This window comes from Neomonachus schauinslandi, chromosome 9 (assembly GCF_002201575.2).
Source record: "Neomonachus schauinslandi chromosome 9, ASM220157v2, whole genome shotgun sequence".
Lineage (NCBI taxonomy): Eukaryota > Metazoa > Chordata > Mammalia > Carnivora > Phocidae > Neomonachus > Neomonachus schauinslandi.
In genome coordinates this window covers 12,298,926-12,322,840 of record NC_058411.1, presented here as the reverse complement: position 1 = coordinate 12,322,840, position 23,915 = coordinate 12,298,926, and the positions used below count along the sequence as shown (strand labels likewise).

Sequence of the window (23,915 nt, the reverse complement as noted above, 5' to 3'; positions counted from 1 at the left end):
ACCACACAGTCGTAAGACTTCATTCTGGGCTGACCTCTGGCTTGGCAACAGCGATCCAATTATACAAAATGCTTGAACGGAGCAATAAATCCTTCGGGACACAGAGCACGTCTGCAAAGGGCCTTGTCAGCAAAAGCCAACAACTCGGTGCTCTGACAGAGGAGGAGGAAAGGGCAGCAGCTTTAAATTTAGCTGCTAAAAATAAGTCTTAAAAAAAAAAAAAATCTCACACAAAAAAAATTTCACTTGACAGAGGCCATCTATTTTAGGAAGCAAAGCGACAACCAACCAGTTCTGCTTTTACACACGGGCACAACACAAGCCTGCAGGTGCGAGCGTCGGGGGGCGGCACGCGGCCGCCGGACTTACTTAGCACGGACATCCTGGCCCACGGACCTGTGCATGGATGTCCCGAGGCTCCCCTACAACTGGGCTGTGCTGGAGAAATGGTCCAGAGGGTGTGACAACTCATCTTCTCTTTTGAAATCAGAATCCACGCTGGCTACTTTAAACTTGGCTTGGAATTGGGATCAGGAGGAGGGGTCCACTAGGGGTCATCAGGCCTTTAGGTACTTTTTTTTTTTTTTTTTTTTTGGTTTGTTTGGATTTCAGAAATGAAGGAGGATATATGATGAAAACACATGATAAAGGAAAAGGATTAGAAATCTCCAATTTCTGAAAAAGGGACAGGCTCGTTAGGAGAGGATGGGATGTCAGAGGAAGACCAGAACCGCAGGCGTTTAGAGAGAGTCGGGTGGGCCGTTGGAGACTTGTCTTTGTCCTTGCTTTTGCTTCTCAAAAAGGGACTCTTTTTGCGCTGAGTTGCTAAATTGTTATTCCCCGGATAACCCAAGAGAGGAAGGAAAAAAAAAACAACAACAAATAAATGAAGTGAATAATAACAAATGACTCTAAATTACCTAAATGTAGGCAGGAGATCAGAATCCCGTCCGACCCAGGAAAGACGGGAACAATACCCATGACAAGCCCAGAATCAGGACTCGGTGAATCATTTATGCTCTGACTCAACGTGATTAATTTAGGGGTGTCTTAGTGCCAACGCTATACTCTGCACGGGAGGAGAATTATGTATCGCTCAAGGGGCCAATGGCTGAGACTTTTTTCAATTTCAACGTGTTAAATTATTAAATAAGGATGTTTATTAATTTAGGACCTGGCTTCTCTTACTCATCCATTTTAATGACAGGCCCCCTGACGATCAGGTGCACACTCCACTCCCGTTCATGCTCAAAGGCCTTGCAAACACCTAACAGTATGTTTCTGGCCCGAGGTCATGAGACCACAGTCTCCTGAAGTATTCACCAATAATTCTGTGTATCTAAAATAACCTCTTTTGACAGTACCCATTTAAAAATAATGAAAGTACCTCTTTTTGTACCCGCAAACCCCGCCACACCAAGAACTGTTTCCTTTAAGATCGCCTGCACAACCTCTACTCCAATCTCACACTTCATGGCTTGTCAGAGCAGACACTCAGTCTTACTTTCTGATTAATAAGCTGCAGAGTTAAGGCATTTCCGATTTGCTTATTTCTGCCTCCACAGCGCCACCTGGTGGCCGGTGCTCCTGCCACAGAATAAGAGGCCCCAGGCTCCGCAGCACGTTTGTCAATGGCTATTCCTGCACACAGTGGTGAGGAGCTCCAGCTCAGCGGCCCCGCAGACCCCTGCGTGGATCCCAGTTCCACCACTGATTACACCGGCAAGTGTTTAAACTCTGAGCAGGGATGCCTAATCGTGCCCACCTCAGGCGGTAGATAGGCTCCGGGAGACAGGTAAAGCATGTCAATTAGCTAAAAGGAGCCAGGGAGGAATGCCCAGTACATATACAGCTGCTGCTATGAAGAATTTTCCCTGATCTGCTCATCCATGGATCAGCACAGCAGCCTGAACCAGTCAAGTATTTCTTTCCTCTCCAAGTTTTCCTAGCTCATTAGGCCGATGGTAGTTAAGTCAGTTCAGAGAATAATACAAGTTGAGGGGATAAAGGCCAACAACTTTAAATAGCCAACATGCAAACCCGAGGGGAGAGAGCCCTGCCAGACAGAAACAAAGGTTCGGCCCCATCATTGCTTAGCTGCACCTGAGCCGTTTACCTAATCTGATCTCCTGTCAAGAACGGGAATGCAAGCATTCGTCCCCAACGTGCGTGCAAGCGCACGTTTTCTTCTCTGCATTCGGAAGTGACACAACAGGACCTACTGAATGGCACCCCCAGAAGGCTTGTGCACGTATCACACTCACAGGGCAGCTTGTCGCCACCAGCCCTCAGCACTGTAACGTCAGCCCCCGGGGGCACAGGGCTCCCAGACCTAGGCCCAGTCTTCAGAAAGTCCTAGGGTCCTTCATAAAAATTTAAATTACTCAGGGTGCATGCCTGGCATGTTTATGGGTAAAGAACCCTCAAAATTATATTTTAGAAGTAAACCTGAAAACAATAGTTGATTCTGAGGTACACGCTTTCCCCCATTCCTTCACGGCTCTGAAATTCGGACACAGCTTTGACGAGGTCTGTCGGTCACCACTGGCCAGGAGGCACCTCTGACGAAATGGTCACTGCCACGCCCCATGTGCTGCGCTCCTGTCTTCCCCTTATGTCTGTGCACAACCCTCTAAGTCTATAGAGCACGGCCCTCTTGGAATGCCCATGCTTTTCCTGGCGGCATATAAAGTAATTACGCAGCGTATCGCTGACAGCCTCTTAGATTTGAGGAAATACAGCATATACGACCAGGAATCCACGTCAGAACGTCTGGCAAACTCCAAATGACAGCCATAAGTAAAAAGGTAAGCCGTGCCCTGTGGCTGGGAGGACTCGGGGACTTCCTGATCCTGAAGATCCCGCGTGTGTACAGATCGGGTTAGATGCCCCTGGGATCTCCCTACAGAAACATCTGCCTCTGAATCTTCGACACACACAGCCCCCAAACATACACTCCTGAGCCCGTCTCTACAGCACCTGTGTACCTATCAGCCCTGGACGCTACCACAGCCTACGTGACGTGGGACGCTTCTCATTCTAAGATAACGAAACCGTCACGGGACGAAGCTGCTGATGGGAATTTGTATCCTCTCCTGGGCTGCTGACACACGCAAGGAGGCAGACCTGTGTGTAAGCAGCACACCCTCTTCACGCTCCTACATGCATGCGTGCACACCCACACACCGTCTCACGTTCTACCCCATCCAGGCAGAGCCCTTCAGAGCACCCCCTCCGTAGCTTGACCGCAGCCTGGTCAGCCGCTCCTACCTTTACCCACAGGCCCGTTGAGGGTGTCCCGCTCTTCTGCACCGCTGAAGCCAGACGGGGTGGCCTCGGGGTTCTCTGGCTGCAATCTGAGGAGCTGAGGAGATGGCGAGGTTGGGTCTGGGGACTCCACCTGCCAAGGAGGACTCTCTGCGGTTGACTTCAGTCGTTCTCTGGAACCTTCTTTCTTTGGTTTGATGAGCTTGACTAAGGCTTTGGCGCCAATCCAGTGGTTTTTCCTAGCGAGAAGCCGATTGTTAGTAGGACACAACCAACCCTCGCTGCCCCACCAGCAGGTCACGGGGTGCCATGACGTGAGCCGAGTTTTCCATCACAAGCCGTTAATTTGGGGTTCAGAATGATGGCACTCCTCACCATCACCATGATCATCGGATCTGGGGCCCAGGGATGGTAGAAGTGTGCATTATGGCGGAAATCCACACTAGCCTCTTGGGGAAACAGAACTTCAAACATGATGCAAACTCCAAACTCCTTATTATGTACGTGAAACAAAACCGCGTCCGTCGGCAATTTTTCTGTCAAAATGCCATTTTGGAACTGAGCCACGGACCTCCTCATTTTCTGCTAAAGTTAACAGTAAATGGAATAAGCTGACATTCTTCAACCAGTCTCTGGCACGGAGGAGTCTGGGAGAGCGAGGGGAGGGAAGGGAAGGGGAGGGAAGAGTGGGCCATTTAAATTAAAACCAGTGAATTTCAAGAGTAAGCAAGAGAGTTGCAGCTGACTGGAAATGGGGGTGTACTGATATCACCAAAAAAATTGGCTCTGAAACTAGATAGTACCATGTTTGCACAAATCACTTGGTCTCCTCATCTGGGCCTCCATTTCTGCCAGACAGAGGGAGGAGGACCGAGGTTCAGAAATTCTGTGGTTCACCAGAGAACCTTGAAGGATTCATGGTGATCCTGACTTCGAGGCTGGGCTGGGACAGGACACAGAAACGGCCGGCTCCTGGGGCTCAGGCCTGGACCAGGGGAAGGCCTGCGGCACCAGGCTGGCAGTCCCCAGGGACTGAGCTGGCCCCACCACCAGGAGGTTGCTTCTCCCTGGAGAAAGGACTGAGTTTGTGAACCTGCCCTGGGGTTCAGGGCGTCCAGGAGAATCTGCGTGAGGCCCAGAAGTTCCCGTGTTTAAAGAGCCCGGGTACACCAGCTTCTGTCCCCTAAACAGGAATGTGATTTCCAGTGTCCTATTAAATCGTGGGACAGAACCTGATACGGCCACCCTTCTGTCCCACTTTAATGGCTCCCACACCACAGACTCTCCGCCCCTTGGAAAGGGCTGTGGCTAAATTAAGCCCATGTCTCATCAGGGTCAGCTGGCATTCGCTGACCCTCCCAGGACAAGCCAGAGTACAGAGTACGGGACTGAAAATCTCTCCTTCAGTCACGGGGGCGGCCTGCACACAGAGGACCTCCACAGAGCGGGATGCATGGGCTTCCAAGCTGGGTGCTGCTCTAGATGGGAGTGGGTTCCACTCCACTCATGCACGAGGAAGCTCTCTGTCCTGGGCTTACGTCCCTGACACTTAAATAAACTCACTTCTTTGGAGCAGGATCATAGAACTTGTACTGGTCCATGATTTTTTCTTCCAGTTTCTCCTTATGTCTCCGCAGGGCATTTAATTTGTCTCTGTGAAGAGAGAGGAAAGGAGGGTTCTCAATCCAGTTTTAAATAAAATCCATGAACTTACTTGTCAGCCCAGCCCGGGACCTTTTCTGGGATTCGGACATCATCGTGCTCATGACCCGTCATGATCACGAAGTCGGGGATGTGTGAATGGAAACGTCTGGCATGGGTCCAGGAAGCCCTGATAGCCTGAGGAGTTGTGCTGGAGTACTCAGGGTCTGGGTGCAAGTCAACTCAAGGGAGCAAACCCCTAACCATCTGAAAACTTACGTGCTTCTAGAGCCCCAAGGACTCGCCGGCCAGGTCATTCGGGACAATGGGCATTCGGGGTCAGACAGGGGGCTTGTGTGTTAGTAATACCTTTGGTGAGGGGAGGAGGTGTGCCCTCAGGGAGCTGGATGGGCATCAAGGTTGAAAGAGTCAGCTCCGCCAAGTCAGGCCTCTGACCTGGACCCACTCTGACACCGGGTTTCTGATAACACTTCCACAGGGGCAAACTCGAAAGCTTTTGGGGGCCAGATGGGGAAGATAAGGAGCAAAGCAGGCCTGGAAAGAGCAGGGGACTGGCGGGGGCTGTAGGTCTGGCAGCTCGCCGTCAGGCGGCCATGTGCAAGGCCTGCAGGGCAGATCCGCCAATTTTTTCAGAGAAGCCAGGACACCTAGGTTACGAAGACAAATCTGACTTCTAAATGTTGGGAACAAGTTCACGTTTTCAAAAACACAGAAAGGATCAAGACACCTCTGGACCCCGGGGGCTGCCAGAGGGCGCCTGGGCTTCCCGGGAGAGTCTGGCCTTCCTGATAGGAAGAGCGTGCTTCTGCTTTATCTCAGGGAGTCACGGGGGTGGAGCACTCTATCTGCACCGCCCACAGGCCACCACCACCCACTGGTCTCCTCATCTGAAAAGGAGGCCTCTGAACCAGAGGTGAGTGCTCAGGCCTCTCTGCTGTGAGGCTGTTGGGGTTCCAGCCGAACGGGGGGCTGAGTCCGCCACACATGCACACCTCCACGAAGAGTGACAGCTCTGTGAACCTCTGGCCCCGACCATGAAACCCCACTCTGCTTGGCCTTACCCTCCGCACGCTTTCGTGGCTGTCTGGACCCAGAAATGCACATTAACTCACAGAGAGCCGGCATTGCACCCCTCCCAGGGCCCGGAATGGTGCTCTTATGCCAACTTCTGGCGTTCTCCACTGTCTAATGCAAAACCATCATCCAATCATCCCCCTTGGGTACCAGGCTCCTACTCTCCTCGCTAGCACCTGCCCAAGCCCTGCAGGCAGTTTCTATCAGCTGGATTCGAGAGAGCCAACTTCAGTCAAAGGTCGTATCTACCGCAAATTTACAGCGTGGTTTTCAATGTAAACCATCATCCAGTAAGTGGTGAGCCTGCCCCTCTACAGGAGCAGGTGAAGCCAGAAAACTGACCAAGAAGCACTGTTACATTGGAGAGCATGGCCAGTGGGCTACTGGGCTTCACTGCACCACGGTGTCCCTCTGCTGGTGCGTCTCCCCTGGCCGTCCCAGCGCTGGCCCGCCGGTCCCCCTCATGAGGAAGGACAGTCCAACCACCACAGCACGAGGCTTAAACATCACCCTGGATCCATGAGATGTGTCTTGAATGACTTGACTCCCCGACACCATGAAGCTTCCCATACCGGGGCTCTTCCTCTTGACCTCTGTTTCTGGCAGCTTCCTCGGCCCTGCTAGACCAGCATCCTTTAACACTTCCCGGCGAATCCCAACTCATGAGCTGGGCACAGAAGCCTTCATCAGCTGAGCGCCCGCCTCCTTCTCCAGCCTTCTCTCATGTTCCCGGCACCCAGACCACTGCTGGGCTCCACCTTCGGGTCCCCCCACCTGCCTGCCTTCTCCCCATCCCGTGTCAGCAACAGAGCCCCAGCTCCCACCACAGCCGCCTGGCATGGACATGCTCCCACACACCCCACCACCCCTACCCGTACCTGGCTCCCAGGGGACTGGTTCTGTGCACCTCATGGGGCCCATGACAGAGTGGGCACTTCCCTGACCCCAGACGAGGGAGGACAAAAAGCCACTTTCCAGTAATCCAGGGGAATACAAAGGAGACAGAAAGATACCAGTTATGGCACCCGGGCTCAGCCTTCCATCTGAATTCTTTCCCTGAGATACTTCTTGTGGGCACGGTCCTATTTTTAAAGTAGCTTAATTCCAAAAGCAGATTCCGAAGCTTCTAGTGGTAGGGAGTGTCTCTGAATAGCAAACAAGAGCCAACCACCACACGTGCACAAACCTAGAACCGTTCCAGGGACGTCAAGAGAAGGATGTGCGGGTAAGATGGTCTGTCCCCATGCCCTCAGGACACCAACGGGCCCAGGGGCCATTCCTTGCCCAGAATGTCACCGGTCCTGGCACGGGGCCGGCGAAGCCGGAGTCCCTCTGTCTACAGGCATCGCTCCCACACGAGTCCTTACATGTACTGCTTCTGCTCCTCATGGTACTGCTCCTTACTCTCCATGTTCTGCTCTAGGAGCATCTGGTTCTGCTGGCTCAGCAGCTGGATCTGGCTCAGCAGGTGATGATTTTCTTCCTCCAAGTTCCCCTTGAGACGGGACAGCAACTAAAACACAAATCAAGTCAATGTTTCAAACACTGTATGGTCCCAGGATTCCACTGCTGGGAATCTGGTTTCCAAGGGAAGGGTCACGGGCACAGAGATGCGCACCACTCCTCCGCCGGTGAGAACCTGTAAGGACCGAGAGAGCCAGCGGCCTGGGGAGAGCCGAAGTCCCTCTGCACCTGCCCTGTCCGATCTGGCGGCCACCAGCAACGTGTGGCCACGGAGCACTTACAATGCAACCAGTCTGCACCGAGATGTGCCAAAATACACAAAGATTCTGAAGACTTCATAATAATAAAGAAGAGAGCATAAAATATCTCATTAAAGGTTTTTTTGGGTCACATGTCAAAATGGTCATATTTTAGATACGACCATTTGTATTTCAGGCTTCCAGGCTGGATGGGGGGTGTCTGTTGCAATGCTCCCAACTCAGCCACCACCACCACCACGACCGGGAAATAGCCAGGGATGACATGCAAACACATGGGTGCGTGCGGCTACGTCCCAATCACGGACACTTAAATTTCCGATCATTTCCACTTGCCACAAAACTATCGTTCTTCTTCTGAGATTTCTCCCAACCACTAAAACTGTAAAAGACCGCCTTAGTTCACAGCTGTATGAAAACAGGCAGTGGGCTGGACCTGACTCGCGGGCTGAGGGCTTCCAGCTCCTGCCCCAGAATATCATCATGGCTGAGATAGCAGGAAAATCCCAAGCTTGGGCTTCACACAGCCCAAGTTCCCACCCATGACTGGGGAACCCCAGGTCCGGGGCCTCCTCAGAAATCCTAAAGCACCTCCCTGCGACAACATAGCCCGCGGTGGCTGAGGCTTCCTCTGCCCAAGGGTCCGGCCCCCACCTCCTCCACACTCCCCCGGCCCCAGCCCAGGGGGGCCTGGAGGCATCTGTGCACCCGGGGCCTAGGTCTCCTCAGCTCTGATGTCCCACACGGCTACCAGGAGCTCAAAGCACAAGGCCTCTGAGAGGGTTTCTGGACAAGCGAGAGGCAAGAGGAGCTGTGTCCTGGGGACGCTGCTGTCCCTGAGGCGTCCTGTCCTGAAAGGGGTTGGGACCAAGCCGCTCTTCCCGGCTCGATCCACTTTGCCTGTCCTATCTGTCCTGGGATCTGCTTATAATCTCAACTGAGATGGTTCTGCTGCTTAAGAAGACAATCTCCAACCTCACGCACCACAAGGGATAGCTCTGCCTGTCCGGAAACCGGGGCGCTCCTGGGTGAACTCCATCCGAGCTGCCCCGGGATCCGGAGCCCGAGTCAGCCATTCATGCCGTTTCGCTAGAACGGTGTGGATACCGAACTGCAAAGATGAAAGACAAGTGTAGACACAGCCGAGGGGACAGACAGAAGACCATCCTCTGCTGTTCTCATGTACTTCCCCGACCCTGTGAGAAGCAAAGGGCAGATGAAAAGCTCTCTTCTGACACATCCCTGCCAATCATGGTGTCCGTCTCCCCTTCAAATGCCTCTGTTCCCTCCCAGCCCCTGCACCACCTTCCACATGGTCTTCGAGCGCCAACGCCAACGAGGACCCATCACCACCCACTGGGCCCAGGGCTCTCGTCCACATCCCGGGGCCTCACCTCACAGTGGTTGTCCAGCTTGGTCAGTGAGATGTCCATGCTTTGGTGCTGCTCCTTCAGCTCGTCAAACCGTGCCTGCCAACGGTTCAGCTCCAGCTGTGAGTTGTTCAGGGAGGTTTTCAGCTCCTTGGTGTGGGCGTGCAGCTCCTCGTACTCCCCCTTCAGCTGATGGTGCAGGAAATTGACCCTGGGGGCAGAGAGCCACAGGCCAAGGGCTGAAGGGCATGGCAGGCTCTGCCCCCGCTGTGCAACCTGACACAAGACGGCAGCCTCCCTGGGCCTCAGGTTTTTCAGGTGTAAAAGGAGGGGGTTGAACAAAATGAGTTTTCCAACTGTGTTCTTTGGGGTTCTGTGAGGGTCCCCCTGATGCCCCACGCTGGGCTGGGAGAGACAGCGTGGGCAGGCTCAGACACCTGCTCCCACAGAGCATCACTGTGATGATCTCTTTTAGATTTAAAGCTTCGGCGTATCTGCATATGTACTTGGAAAAAAGGGTTCGGCTGTTAATTTTTTTTTTTTTTAATAAGCTATTTTGTTTAGCCAACGTATCTAAAAAAAAACCAACGAACCAGAACATTTCTTCTTTAAAATCATGTGTCTACATCTGGCTCTTCTTCCCAATTTCAAGCTCCTTTCTAATTTCAACTCCTGACATGAATAAAGTATGAGATGCCAGGGTATTATGGAAATCCACTAAAATTACCATCATCGTAACTATCATCCAACCAGGACTTCTTAGGGGGAAGATTTGTATCTGAAAGCTCTAATTACTAGAGGCTCACGGACTTCATCTGGACACAGATGTGTCTTGTTTGGCCTACACACTTCTTTTAAATGGGTCAGTGTGCCAACATTTAAAAACCTGAAGGTCTCACATCAACACTCAGATGTCCAGTTTCTCTTAAGAAAAAAGCATAAGATGAAAGAATGACCTGGAAAGCTCCGGCCTGCCTGCCGGCTAACAGCCTTTGGCTCGTGTGTATTCCCCACGCCCCCGTCTGGCCTGTCACCGGCACTCCTTCACCCGTAAGCCCAGCCTCCTGGGTCACTGGAGGCCCCCGAGTGGCACATACACGCAAGGATGTGGAGAGGAAGCAGCTTCATACGGTCACGCCTTTGTGATGAGACAAGACCTGATTCACATCCTGACTCTGCCATTCACTAGAAGCACTGACTTTGAACAGGTTAGTTCATCCCTGAGCCCGTTTCCTTATCTATTAATAAAAAAGGGGGTTGGGTGGGTGAGATACTAGTTGTACAGTGGATTCTTGTTATTCGAGGTAGTAATGCTCTATAGAGTCCCCATGATCACTGAACTGGCGGATACTGAACCACGGCTTCTTGGAAAAGCACAGGGTATACGTTCCTGCAAGCTCTGGTTAAATTTAGTCAAAGGGATCAAGACGTTCCTTATTTTATCAGGGTTTCTGTTTAAAGACACCTCCTGTAATACACTCATGACCACAGCCCCGTAGCTCATGCCTGAACGGAGCTTCTCGAATGTACTTTCTCCAGAAGGCTGTCACAGCCTTGCACTAGGAGCCCTAGACCACACTTCAGCACTCCACTCGGGGGCTATTTTAAATAGTGAAATTGCAGGGGCACCTGGGTGGCTCAGTCGTTAAGCATCTGCCTTCGGCTCAGGTCATGATCCCAGAGTCCTGGGATCCAACCCCGCATTGGGTTCCCTGCTCAGCAGGGAGCCTGTTCTCCCTCTCCCTCTGCCTCTCCCCCTGCTTGTGCTCTCTCAAATAAATAAAATCTTTAAAAAAATAGCAAAATAGGGCGCCTGGGTGGCTCAGATGGTTAAGCGTCTGCCTTTGGCTCAGGTCATGATCTCAGGGTCCTGGGATCGAGTCCCGCATAGGGCTTCCTGCTCCTTGGGAGCCTGCTTCTCCCTCTGCCTCTCTCTCTGTCTCTCATGAACAAATAAATAAAATCTTTAAAAAAATAAAAAAATAGCAAAATAGCTACCAAAAAGCACAAAAATATGAAAACACCATGGCACCAAATAGACTACAAAAATATGCTTTTTTGCAGTATGAAAACTACAATAAGAAGGCAGAGCATCCTTGTTTGCCCTCAGCTGGAAACATGGGCTCTGGGGGACTCAAGAATCGGGTCACCCTGGGCACGTACGTGAAAGCACCATGAGTATCAATCTGGGGATGATTTTAGCAAATAGGTGATTTTAGCAAGTAGGTGAATTCACGAATAGAGAATGTGTGAATAATGTGGGTCAACAGTGTGTCCTTCACGAGATCGCCATGTGGCCTACATCAGAGGAGGGTCCACGCCAGATCCAAGGCGCTGTCCCCAGGTGTCTCTTGGGTCCTTCCATCTCAGCCACTGGCAAGAGTCCCCTCTTAGCCTGTGCCCCCCAGCCGTGAACACAACAGGGTTTGTGAAAACACACGACTGCCAAGGGACTCCGCGGACCTTCTCGCGGGGTCAGGGCTGGTCTACGGGAAATCCCAGACAGCGGCCGCCCTGCACGGGACCAGGCGGGATTCCTGGTGCTTACCTGTCCAGCTCGCCCCGCAGCCGCTGGTTCTCACCCACGGCCATGGCACCCGTCCTCTGCTCCTGCTGCAGAGCCTCCCTCTCGGTGTTCAAAACCTTCTCCAGCTCATCCAGCTCCGCCTTATGCTTCAGCATGCCATCATGCCTGTTGGAGGGGAACACACCCGCTGGGAGCTTGCCTGGGGCCTTCTTTTCCTCCAGGGAGCGAACTCCCCGGAAGACTATGAAGCCTCCCATAGAAAATGGGGTTCCTCTGGCGGCTTCTCTCTGCAAATTGGAGGGGGATGGGGCAGGGAACAGACGGGGCAAGAGGCAGGGCAGCAGAAGAACGGGAGAATGGAGGCTGGGAGAGCTGTCTGGGCCAGGGATCTTCTCTAGCCCCACAGCAGAGTCCTCTTCTTCCCACCCAACAAGTCTCCAAGGATTCCCTGCCAAAGCAGCCCTCCCTCCCTTGGCCACCTGGGCACACCAAGACTCTGCTTTCTGCACTTGGAGCCCTTCATTACGGGAGTTATAAATACATTACTAGGTGGTTCACTAAGCACAAACAGATCTGAAAGAAACCACAAAATAAACAGCTGAATTCCACCACACATAGCAGCTAATCCCTCTTCACTGGGGGCTGGGTAGGTCCTCCACCCTACCCTCCTCCCCTTGAGAACTGAGTCTCCTTGTTCTTGGTCTGTCCTGGTTGCGGGGACAGAGGCTTGCCTGGCGGGGGCCTAGCAGCTGCCAGAGGCCAATTCTTCATGCATGCACGTGCGCGTGTGTGCATCCACACACACACACATGCACACCCCCCCTTCTCAGGACCCCCAACCACAGCCCTCCCCCTTCCCCCTCTGCTTGGACTTTTCTCTCCTTCTCCAGCCTCCGTCTCCGTGGTTACTGCACAGCTGGCTCTGGAGGGCAGCAGAGCACAGGAGGGTGAGCTCCTGACCAGCCCGGGTTGTCCCTCCTGCCTGCTGGAAACATCCGTGTCCACAGAGGACTCACGATCTCCCTCAAGTCCAAGGCAGTGACTGACACACCACCTTTCAGCTGTCCCCGTTCAGGGAAACCCTCTTTCCAGACCCCACTTCCTTGTCTGAGCTGTTCACACTCACAGACAGTAGGACCAGGGTGCCCAACTGGTCTGCACACCTCCGCCCCTGGCCCCCCAGCCCCCACAGCAGCCACACTCGAACCGTCTGACTAGAGCCAGGACTTGTCGGGGAGTCAAACTCAGAAACGTGCTCAGGTGGCTGTTGAAGGACAAACTTTCGTGCGGCCTTTAGCCACAGGGCGGAGGCTGCCCCAATGTGGACAGGTGTAGGGCTGGAAGTGGGGGCCCTGTCTAGCTTTTCAGGTGGTGTCAAGTCATCCAGGTTTGACAAACGAGGGCCACGGGCAGATGATTGGGGTTCCCCGAATCCTGCTTCCCTCCTGTAATGTCTTAGAAAAGCCCACTGACCAGGGATAACTGTAACCACTGGTAACCACCCAAGTGCAGGACAGAAACTGTGTGTCTTGCTCACCAGTGAGTCCCGGGTATGAGGCACAGCACTCAGTAAATATTTATGAAGGGAATTAGGAAATGAGCATCTAATTTAAGTGTCAAATGAAGTGAATACAGAGCCATCACCCGTGTTCCAGGTACCCACATTCCCAAACCCACAGCCCTGCTGCAGACAGACCAAAGGGGCCTCCAGCCATCTGTCCAGCCAACTTGAAAATTTGAGTGCCACCATAGTTCAGCCCACTGTATTGACCAGGACCCAGACAGAAAACAACGCTCAATTCCTCCCTCAAGGCTGGTCCACATTCCACCTGCAAAACCCTCCCCCTTCTAAACGGACACTAAGAACATCATGAGGCGCTATCCTAACACATAACAGGACATTAACGTAAGACACGTAGCTGCCGGGTGAGTGGTGGGCATGGAGCTCGTTTCAGAGCTCAGGGAATGCTGTTTGCTCCCCTTCCTGAGCCAACCGGGGAGGACCCCTGCCACGTCTAGACACAGCATCGTGCACACAGTACACACTACGTGTTGCACGAACCCGGGACGGGCTCTGGAGAAGGGCAGAGATGGAGATGCCTGGACGCAGAAGATGCTGATTTTGGCTTCTCAGCAGCCCCTGAAGGAAGGAGATCTGGGTGGGTAAAGCAGGTGGAGGAGCCCAGAAAGAGGCAAAAAGGAAGCAGTGGGTGAGTGAATTAACGAACATCACCCCCCCCTGTGCCCTCGGCTTCATCAGACGCCCTCACAAGGCTCTGCCGGCCCAGTGATCCAGACGAGCCAAGGGAAAGGCCGCCCGCAGGGACACCTGACAGGCACAGGATGTGGGTAATCGCTCCCTCCTATGCTGCGCCTGCGCTGTGTGCCTGAGCCCCTCTGCAGAGACACGGCTCCCTCCTGTGTCCGAGTCAGGTGCACGCTACCCCTCCCCCTCCCACCAGACTCCGGGTCCTGCCACAGCTGCCTGAGGGCCAGGGGCCATCAGGGGCCTGCCTGGGGCAGGAGCTCGGGCAACCTGAGCTGACAGAACGTACTGGACACACACAAGCCTGGATTTGTCAAGAGCGCAAAATGAAGATATGTCCATTTCAACGTATGCAAATTTTAGATTAAAAAACGAAAGGAGGGCAGGCAGGTGGCGAGAGGGGTATGGCTGAAACCGACCTGAGGGTTTCACTCTACTGTTCTGTTTGCTTTCTATATATTCAAAAGCTGCCACAATTGAAGGCTGGAAAGCCAGCGTCCCACGGCTGGATAGGGAAACCAAGGCCCGGGGAGCCCAAGTAAGCACGTCACAGAGGACTGGCCGTGGTGGTGGTGGACGTCCTCCTTATGCCCTTATGCCTCCTCTGGACGGGAGGGGGGAGGCGGCGCGGGTCCTCAGGGAAGCAGGGACCCCGAGGCTGGGTTTCCCTGAGCTGGGATTCGCCGTGGCACCTTCTCCATGCGGGGACCCTCCTGTCACTCAGGCTCCAATTGCACACTCTCAACCGCTGAGCGTGACTCCCGATTTTACCTCCCTTCGGGAAAGTTCGGGGGTCCCCGGACAACGTGGGAAGGCAGGGAAGGCTCCTGGGCAGGGATGCGAGCCCCAGGGGCACCCCAGACGCCCGCACGCACCTCTCGCGGAGCTCCTTGTGCTCCAGCTCCAGGTTGCGATGCAGCGTCTTGAGGCAGCTGTGCTGGTGGATGAGGGCCTCGTACTCCGAGGACTGGCGCTCGTGCAGTGCAGCCAGGTGCTCGTGGTCCTGCAGCAGGGCCTCGTAGGCCGCCGTCAGCTGCTCCTGCTGCCGCTGCAGGGTCTCGTTCTCGCTCTCCTTGGCCGTCTGCTGGTTCTGGAGCAGCGTGTACTGCGCAGTGAGCGCGGCGCTCTGGGAGCTCAGGGTGGAGTTCTCCACCTGCCGAGAGGGAGAAGGGGCTGCCTCACAGACCCGGCGTCCCCACGCGCGACAACCGCGCCAACACCAGAGGGGACGCCAAGACTCCGGGGACCCTCGGGGCAGGCAACACCCTGCCGCCAAGACAGTTCTCTCTGAACTGCAGGAACTGCTCTGGGAAGAGGCTCATCAGACCATCACACAGGGCTCTGTCCTGCACCCCTCCCCAAAGGTGACCTTTTGGGGCAAATTATGTCCTTTCTCGGGAGAAGCTCCTTGGGCGCCCTCTTTGACCACTTGCAAACATCTATTTTCTAGGACAAGTAGAAAATCAGTAACGATAGAGAACACGTGACCACCACCACCAGCCACCCTCACCTAACGGATGTTTACAGAACCACCGCCCAACAAATCCCAAACCATCAGAAAACCGAGCAGGGAGCGCTGCCTAACTCACTCTGGGGCCAGAATGACCGACTGCAAAACCAGACAAAGGCATCACCACTACAACCACCAAAACCATGAACCAGTCTCCTATTCTGTTATTTTAATAGAACCAACCCCAGCCCCTTTGCCAAATAGTTTCCTGTTTACTGTCCTGACCCACGCTGCACATTTTCAAACACTTTTCTCACAAACAGCATTAATGAAGGATTAATTCATTTCCCCACAATCTGTTAACTGTAAATAAAAACCAACATCCTCATATAGATGGCACGGGACGTGAGTTTTGCTAGAAGCTCCCAACAGCCTGGCAGCCACTTCATCCCCTACTTCCCTCATGGAGATTCAAAATTTCCATCAGCTTAAAAAAAGGCTCTGCCAGGTTTTAGAGTAAACGAACCTGGTCAACTCTGTTGAGCTCAATGTATCTGAGCCTAGGATCTCTTTTCCAAGACATTCCTAGTAAAATCTCAAGGAAAAGACTCTGGGAAACAGGCAACCCTACAAGGCAAAGCAGAGAAACCGAGTCCCCAGCCCTGCCCTCACACGCTCAGTCATGGAAACGGCTACACACCAGAACTATCTTCAAAGATCCTGAGGCTAGGCACCCCCGTTTCCAATAAGCCTATGAAACACAAAACAAAACCGCACACCCTCCCATGCGTAGCCTGGCTTCCTGAGGAGCCAGCGTGCTGGGGCTGGTCTCCAGGAGACGCAGAGACCCCCCCCACCCACCCCCAGGGCCCGAGGCACAGTGCTCACCTGCAGCTTGGCCGTCTGGGTCTGCAGCGTGGTGTTGTGCTCCTGCAGGAAGGCGCTCTGCTTCTGCAGCGTCAGGATCTGAGTGCTGAAAGCCACGTTCTGGGTCTCCAAGTGCTGTAGCTGTTCCTTGAGCAGCTGCTTCTCAGCCTGCAGGGCCGCATTCTAGGGGAGGCGGAAGCAGGAGGCCCATCAGACACCAGCTCGGTCAATGCCCACCGGCCCCAGGCACGGGGGCTGTAAAGAACCCTCAAGAGTTGACACTTTGGGGTCTAAAGCCAGAGTCCACAGGTTAAGAGAAGTAACATGTTTCCCTCTTGGAAAAGACGATCAACAGAATTGCAGGGGCAGGGGGAGAGAACTACTTTTTTTGGTATGTGCTTTCCAGACAGAAATGCATGCACGTAATGGGGACACTGCTTCCAACCTGAGCATCTGAGTGCAAGGCCAAGGTGAGCTGGGGTTAAAGCCGAGGCATCTCTTCTCTCTTTAATGCTTCTGTTTAATGCTTTCTGTTGAACACCCCGAGAGTGCATTTCTGTGAACTTCTCCCACTGGACAGGGAGTCAAAGCCTGTGACCACACCTCACCCTGCTCAGGAGTGACAGCAGGTAGAATAAATGAGTTGTTTCATGAGACCGATAAAGACAGTGTAAAATATACCACCAACGGGGCGAGCACATGTGGGGTGTAGCCTGCTGCTGTCTGTCGCTAGCATGGGAGGTAGGGTTGAGTCTTTCTTACTTTTTTTTTAAAGATTTTTTAATTTGAGAGAGAGAGCACAAGCAGGGGGAGAGGCAGAGGGAGAGGCAAACTCCCCACGAGCTGGGAGCCCGACATGGGGCTCTATCCCAGGACCTGGAGATCATGGCCTGAACTGAAGGCAGATGCTGAACCACCTGAGCCACCCAGGCGCCCCACAGGATGAGTCTCTTAAACTCGGTCTCCGCTTTCTCATTTGTCAAATGGTGAAAATCCTCACTATCTGCTTCACAAGGTTGTTGGCAGAGTCAAATAAATTCAGGGGATTAGACAAGCACTAGCAAACATCTTCTGTAAAGGGACAGATCGAATTTTGGGGTTTGCCAGGCATGTGGGCACCATTCCAACCAGTTACCTCTGCCACCACTATGGTTGGAAGACAACACCACACAGTATGTAAACAAAGGGCGTGTCTCTGGTCCAATAAAACTTTATTGACGAAAAGAGGTAGCGGGCCACAGTTTGTCAACCCCTGGGAAAACACTGTGGAGACAGAGGACTGGTGTACAAGCTACAGGCCAAGTCTGATGGGCAGGCAGACGGATTAGCCGTGGGGAAAACATGAATCCACCCCTTTCCACTAGAAAGGGCAAAGATATCTCCAATGAAAAGGAGTTTATAGGACTTGCCAGGACAACTTAAGAAGTATTCAACTAGAGAAGGGGCGCCTGGGTGGCTCAGTCGGTTAAGCGTCTGCCTTCAGCTCAGGTCATGTTGCCGGGGTCCTGGGATCCAGTCCCGCATCGGGCTCCTTGCTCATCAGGGAGCCTGCTTCTCCCTCTGCCTCTCCGCCTGTTTGTGCTCTATGTCAAATAAATAAACAAAATCTTAAAAAAAAAAAAAAGTATTCAACTAGATCTGGATAAATCTCAGCAGATTCTGACATCCTGGGTCCTTTACACGAATGGTGGCCTATCAATGGGACAATCAATAGGGCACACTGGCTTGCTCTCTCCCTCTCTCTGAGCGAAGGCAGCAGGGGCAGCCTACTCACATTCCGCTCCAGCTCGATGGCCCGGTCCTTCACTCGGAGCAGCTCCATGGTGGCCTCCTTGTGGCTGGGCCCCCAGGACTCCTTCCCCTGGTGACCAGTGACCAAAGTCTCCACAGGGTGTTTGAAAGAGTTCTGTAAGTGCTTCCCTTCCTCCCGGTTCTGCCTGAGGATCTCACACTCTGTCTTCAGCTGTGGGGTGTGGGAACAGGAGAGCAGACTTGGGGCAGGAAGTGGCCAGCTCAGAGCTCCATGTTCACGGCTAGAGGACAGCCCCGCAGCAAACTCGATTCCTCAGCATCCCTAAACCCTCACCTGGCACTCGGGATAAGCCCGACACCCGGCTTTTGCTCTGTAAGGAATGCACACAACCCATCCTGTGCTTCCCCATCCTTCCAGAAATCTGCCTCAGTCCCAACTTTAGCCACATGACCCTGGCAAGTCTTCTTGCTTCCCTGAGCCTCAGCTGCCCACTCCATAAAATGGAAGCGAGCCTGGGGAATACAGACCAGGGGATGTTATAAAGACCCTTCCAGCTCGAGAACTGCTTTTCTCTGTATTTCCTTATTCAATCACACAGCCAAGAAATGTACCAAGGCTTCAAAAAGAAGAGCTGGAAAGCATGTATGTGCCAGGAGTAGACATCCTGACCGAGCCCCTATGTACCCATGCCTGTCCCATCTGAGGGTGCCCACGAGACTCTAGGCCTCTGCTTGGTCCTGATGCTCACAATCTCACGCGGGCTCTCATTAGTGTCCCAGATCCTGCCTATCAGACTCAACGTAACTCTGGATGTGGCCTCCTCTGCCCCCAGACCTCTGATTCACTCTGGTTCCGTCCAGCTCTGGTGCGTAGGATTCTGATGGTAGCGCCCGTCAGAACCCTGTGGGTCAGCACATCTGCTCCAGGAAACGGGCATCCAGCGGCCCCTCTGCTACCCAGGTGAGGGGCTGGAGAAGGTGAGGCAGGGACCTCAACAGCTAGGACTCACAGTTGGCCCCAAAAGGGGTCACGTCTTACCACCTGGAGTTCATTCTGTAACTGGTGGTTCAGGCTGGTTTTCTCTTCCATCTGTGCTTCTAAGAACACAATCTTTTCTTCTTTCATGGCTAATGTTGTTTTTAACGCTGACTCATTTCTGCCCTCCGAAATATTGAATTTTCTGAAAAATACAAATATACAGTACTATTTATCTATTTCTTCTGCCCACAAGCTCCCAATCTCCCAGCTTCCAACATCTGTCTCCCCCAATGAGCCGGTTTCCTTTGTAATTCTGTAGCATTTGGCCCAGAAGAACCGTACGAGCCACAACCCATCATCAGAACCCTCCCCAGGGCTCCGCACAGAGACACACCCATGACACCTTCAAATGAAACATGACTGCTGCAGTTTTATAGGCATAGTCTTAGGGAGGGACTATCATGGCCATTTAACAGATGGGAAAACCGAGTCTCAGAAAGGTTAAGCAATTTGCCCAAGATCGCACTGCGAGCTAGATAAGTGGTCGGTCCGCGTGGCCTTTCTACCACACCGACCGGGTGTCAGGTCATCCGTCATGTGGATCTTGTCGGTTACAAGTCCAGCAGAAGTCCACGATACCGGATTTCCTTGAAAAATGAGATCATTTTGGAAAGAACTGCAGGCAGAGATCACAACAGTTAAATTTTGGGGGCGGGGGAGAGAAACGAATGGGCAGGTGGAGCGCAGAGGATGCGTAGGGCAGTGAAACTAGTCTGTAGGATCCCGTAAGTAGATACAGGTCATCACACGTGTCAACACACGCGGATGTACAGCATCAGGAGTGAGCTCTACTGTCAACTGTGGGCTCGGGGCGATGGTGGGTCGGTGGGGGCACATCGAGTGTAACACATGCACCGCTCTGGTGGGAGAATCTGATACGGGGGAGGCTATGCCTGGGGCGGGGAGCAGAGGGCATTCAGGAACTCTCTGTACCTTCCCCTTAATTTTGCTTTGAACTTAAAACTGGCTCTAAAAAATCTATTTTAAAGCAATTCAGAAGCCTTTCCACTGCACAAGAGAGTCTCTTTTCACTCCTCCCTGGGAATCTCCAGGAAGAAGCCCTGTCCCATAAAGGACACCAGCCCTTTCCAGAGGCCACGTGACAAGCAGCCCCGAGCTGCGCAGAGCGAACCAAGCTCTGGAGCTGGGGGCGTGCAGCGCGTGGCCACGGGTATGCGCCGTGAGAGCCCGCAGACCCCAGCAGGGAGGTGCTCACGTGTCGCTTTTGTCCTGCAGCAGCAGCTCCTTGTGGAGGCCGACCTTCTCCAGCCCCTGGCTCAGTTCGTCCAGCTCGTTGCTCAGCTGCTGGCTCTTGAGCTTCTCCAGCACCAGGTCCTGCCAGGACAGGGAGAGGACAAGGAGAGGACGGGTGGGATGGGAGCCCAGCAGGGAGGGCCTGGCACAGGCCCTTCTGAAGGCTGAGCCGTTGCCTTCCCGGGTCATAGCTGACTCAGGTGTCCTGAGGGCTGAGGAGGCAGTTCAATGGGGACATGTGAACCCCAGGGATGTCTTCCAAAGGTCAGGGGAGAGACACACGTTCCCAGCCTCCTGGCACCGAAGGTGACCAGACTACATGGCAACGCGTCCAGGACGTGTGTCTGCAACACCCTGTATGTTGGCCTTTGAGTAGGAGGCCTGGATTCGGACAGGATTGCCTTTTCTGTGGAATAATGTAATGAAATACTTTTTTCTGTAGCGAATTCCCTGCAAGAAGTACAAGGAGAAAGATGTTACTTTAAGCCCTGGTTCTGGTTCGCTTTGCACAAGCGGGTGCTCTCCTTCAGGTGGGTCACCTCCTGGAGGCCCACCTTCCTCCCACACGTCTTGGGAGCTCTCCAGGCAGGTACCGTGCTCTGCCTAGGCCCACAGCTATCGGCACGCGAGCCGACCCCCCACCAAATCCTCAGGCCTGCCGTGGCAGTGTGACAGAGTGGCGCTCGCCAAACATTCCACCGCCCCCCCCATTTCCCAGCCCCCCTGCAGTTGGTGGGCAGTTCTGGCCAGTGAGCCGCAGGCGGACGTGCCGTGGGCCACTTCGGGCTGCAGCACAGAGGAGCCCGCGTGTGACCTCCCAGCTGTCTCTCTCCTGCCACGGCGACTGGCCAGGGCCCGTACTGGGGCGGTGGGGACTGCGGAATCACAGCGCAGACGGCAGGGTCCCGGGGAGTCACCTGGACTCTCGTGAGTGAGAAGTCAGCCACGGGTGTGAGAAGCCGCTACGATTCTGGGGTTATCTGTGACCACGGCGTGACCGATGTGAAGCTCACAGAGACAGGGACTAGGGGTGGTACTCCTGGTTTGGGTCTCCCCCCGACAGCACACGGATCTGCCTGCACCACCGTCTGTACGCCTTTTAGGACACGGAGACGGCTGTGTGGTCACCAAATCTCTTCCCTTTTCCTCCCTGGCACGCAGTTAACGCACATTTCCCTGGCTCACCTGCAGCTAGATGCGGCTGAGTGACCGAGTTCTGCACAGGGCACTGTGGTCCCTCTCACTCTCGCTCTCCCTCACCCACATGCTGCCATGGGACGGCCGAGCCACAGGGTGGCAGAAGCCAGGAGCCTGACTCACTGCATTTACGGCTGCCCGTGAACAGCACGCTGGGCTCCTACATGCACGGGACCCGACTGCCGTGCTGGGCCATTCAGATGTTCAAGTTAGTTCTGAAAGCAGTTTATTCCCTGCTCCCCCCGCCCCCTCAAATACTGAAGGAATGCTCAGATGACCCATGCCATAAATATTGGGGAAAAAGTAGGACATACACTTAGCAAGAAACTTTAAAATGTTCACGCCCGGGGCGCCTGGGGGGCTCAGACGGTTAAGCGTCAGCCTTCGGCTCGGGTCGTGATCCTGGGGTCCTGGGATCGAGTCCCGCATCGGGCTCCCTGCTCCACGGGAAGCCTGCTTCTCCCTCTCCCTCTGCCTGCCACTCCCCCTGCTTGTACTCTCTGTCAAATAAAAAATAAAAAAAACTTCAAAAAATAAAGTAAAATGTTCATGCCCTTAAATCCTATAGTTTCACTTCTAGGAATACAACCTGAAAAGAGAGAGGTGTGTGTGCAAGGATGTCTGGTGTTATTTAAAATAATGAAAAAACTGGAAAACCACCTAAATGTCCAAAAAGTAATTGCAGTAAATCTACAGGATCTACTGGATTAATACCTTGCAGCCATTAGAAATCCACGGCTTAAAACTTACTTGCTATAATAAGAAAAGGTATAGTAAATAAAAAAGCAGAAGAGGTTAGGATGCAGGAAAGCAGGATGCCAAGCGTGTATATATATACAAAGGCACACGGGAAGGGATGGGACAAAACGAGCCACACTGTGAGTGGTGGTTATCTCTGGGCAGGGAGCCCGTAACAGGGGATGTGCCCTTCGTTCTTCATCCCTGCAGACACCATCCTGTGTAGAATCAGGGAGGACACGCATAGGCCCGCTTCTGTTTGGGAGGCGCACCACCCAGCACACCCGTGCGACTTGGGGTCCAGGCTACCAACCCTGCCCCCCCAAGCCCCTCACCGTGGGGGCCCCGCCCACAGCCACTCACCTCGCGCAGGGTAGTCAGCGTCCGCGTATGCATGGTGACTTGCTTGGTGAGGTCCCTGTTGTCCCTCTCCAGCTCCTTCAGCTTGCTGGCCGCGTCCCTGCAGCGGGCCAGCTCCTTGTCCAGGGCGCGGCTCTCCTTCTCGGCAGCGGACAGCTTGGCGGTACTGTCATCCAAGACCGCGTCCTTGAGCTCTACCTGCTGCCACAGCCGCTTGGCCTCCTTCTCCAGCAGCTTCTTGTCTTTCTCCAGCTGGGCCACCTCCTGCTCCAGGGCCTTCCTGTCCTTCTCCGACCTCTCCAGCTGCTTATTGGCGAGCCGGAGGGCCTCCAGGTCGCGCTGCAGGGCCTGGTTCTCGGCCTCCAGCTCCCTGAGCTCCTGTTCCAGGGCCTGGGCCTTCTGGTTGCTGCCCTCCAGCGTCTGCTGCAGCCGCAGGTTCTCGGCGCTCACGCCCTGGTAGCTGAGCTCCAGGCGCTCGGACTTCTTGCTCAGGGCCTTCAGCAGCTCCACGTTTTTCCTCAGCTCCTCCTTTTCCCGCTCGAGCTCCTCATTCTCCCGCTCGATCTGCGCCATCTTGGCGCCAGTGAAGCGCATGGTCTCCACCATCCGGCGCAGCTCCAGGTTCTCCTCGTCCAGCTGCTTGTTGTCCCGCTCCAGACCCTCGAGCTGCACCGACACGTTCTGCAGGGTGTCCAACGACTTCCTCAGCTTCCGGTTCTCCAGCGCCAGGCCCCGACTCTCGCGCTCCAGGGCGTCCACCTTCTCAGTGGCAGTGTTCAGGGAGGCCACCTTCTGGGCCAGCTTCTCATTCTCCTTCTCCAGCCGGTGCAGCTCCTTCTCCAGCTCCTCGACCCGCTCCACCTTCTCCTTCACCTGCTCGAAGTCCTTGTGCAACTGCTGCTTCTCGAATTCCAGCTTGCTGAGTCTGCTGCTGGTCTCCGTCACCGTCTGGTGGAGGGCTTTGTTCTCCTTCTCAATGTCCTTCGCGCGGGCCTCGCTGTTGACCTGTGACCTCTCCCGCAGAGACCACACGGCCTGGTTGAGATGATCCTTCTCTTGCTCAAGATCCTTGATCTGCAGAGAAACAGAATGGGCACGACACGGCGGCTGCATGGATGTCGTCCAGTGATCTGGATCCAAACTGGGAGACGAACGTGTAGGCCCCTGAGAGAGTGCCCAGAGCCGTCCCACTGCTTCCCAGGGGCCTGGTATGGATACCAGGTAAAGGGCACTCATGCCTTAGTTCAAGCCAAAACACACCCACAGCAGCTAGAGTGATTCAGAAACATAAGCCCTAGCTCTCCCTCGGAGACAGAAGAACGGAAGAGATTTCCCAGGTACTTTTCACCCTGGCCGGCAGGACCCCCACGA

The 23,915-nt window shown here is 54.0% G+C and overlaps 1 protein-coding gene across 1 annotated transcript in view; it reads right to left on the bottom strand.

The window, feature by feature from the left end:
- The window catches only part of CCDC88C (coiled-coil domain containing 88C), a 117,797-nt gene that overhangs the window by 7,395 nt on the left and 86,487 nt on the right, over nucleotides 1–23,915 (bottom strand). Inside the window, exons 15-25 of the mRNA XM_044918051.1 lie at nucleotides 22,548–23,618; nucleotides 20,212–20,330; nucleotides 18,996–19,137; nucleotides 17,979–18,167; nucleotides 16,226–16,387; nucleotides 14,763–15,040; nucleotides 11,643–11,786; nucleotides 9,119–9,305; nucleotides 7,371–7,516; nucleotides 4,831–4,920; nucleotides 3,271–3,506 (exon numbers count right to left, since the gene is read on the bottom strand). Of these exons, the coding sequence (XP_044773986.1) occupies nucleotides 3,271–3,506; nucleotides 4,831–4,920; nucleotides 7,371–7,516; nucleotides 9,119–9,305; nucleotides 11,643–11,786; nucleotides 14,763–15,040; nucleotides 16,226–16,387; nucleotides 17,979–18,167; nucleotides 18,996–19,137; nucleotides 20,212–20,330; nucleotides 22,548–23,618 (2,764 nt within the window). The remainder of the gene's footprint in view (nucleotides 1–3,270; nucleotides 3,507–4,830; nucleotides 4,921–7,370; nucleotides 7,517–9,118; nucleotides 9,306–11,642; nucleotides 11,787–14,762; nucleotides 15,041–16,225; nucleotides 16,388–17,978; nucleotides 18,168–18,995; nucleotides 19,138–20,211; nucleotides 20,331–22,547; nucleotides 23,619–23,915) is intronic.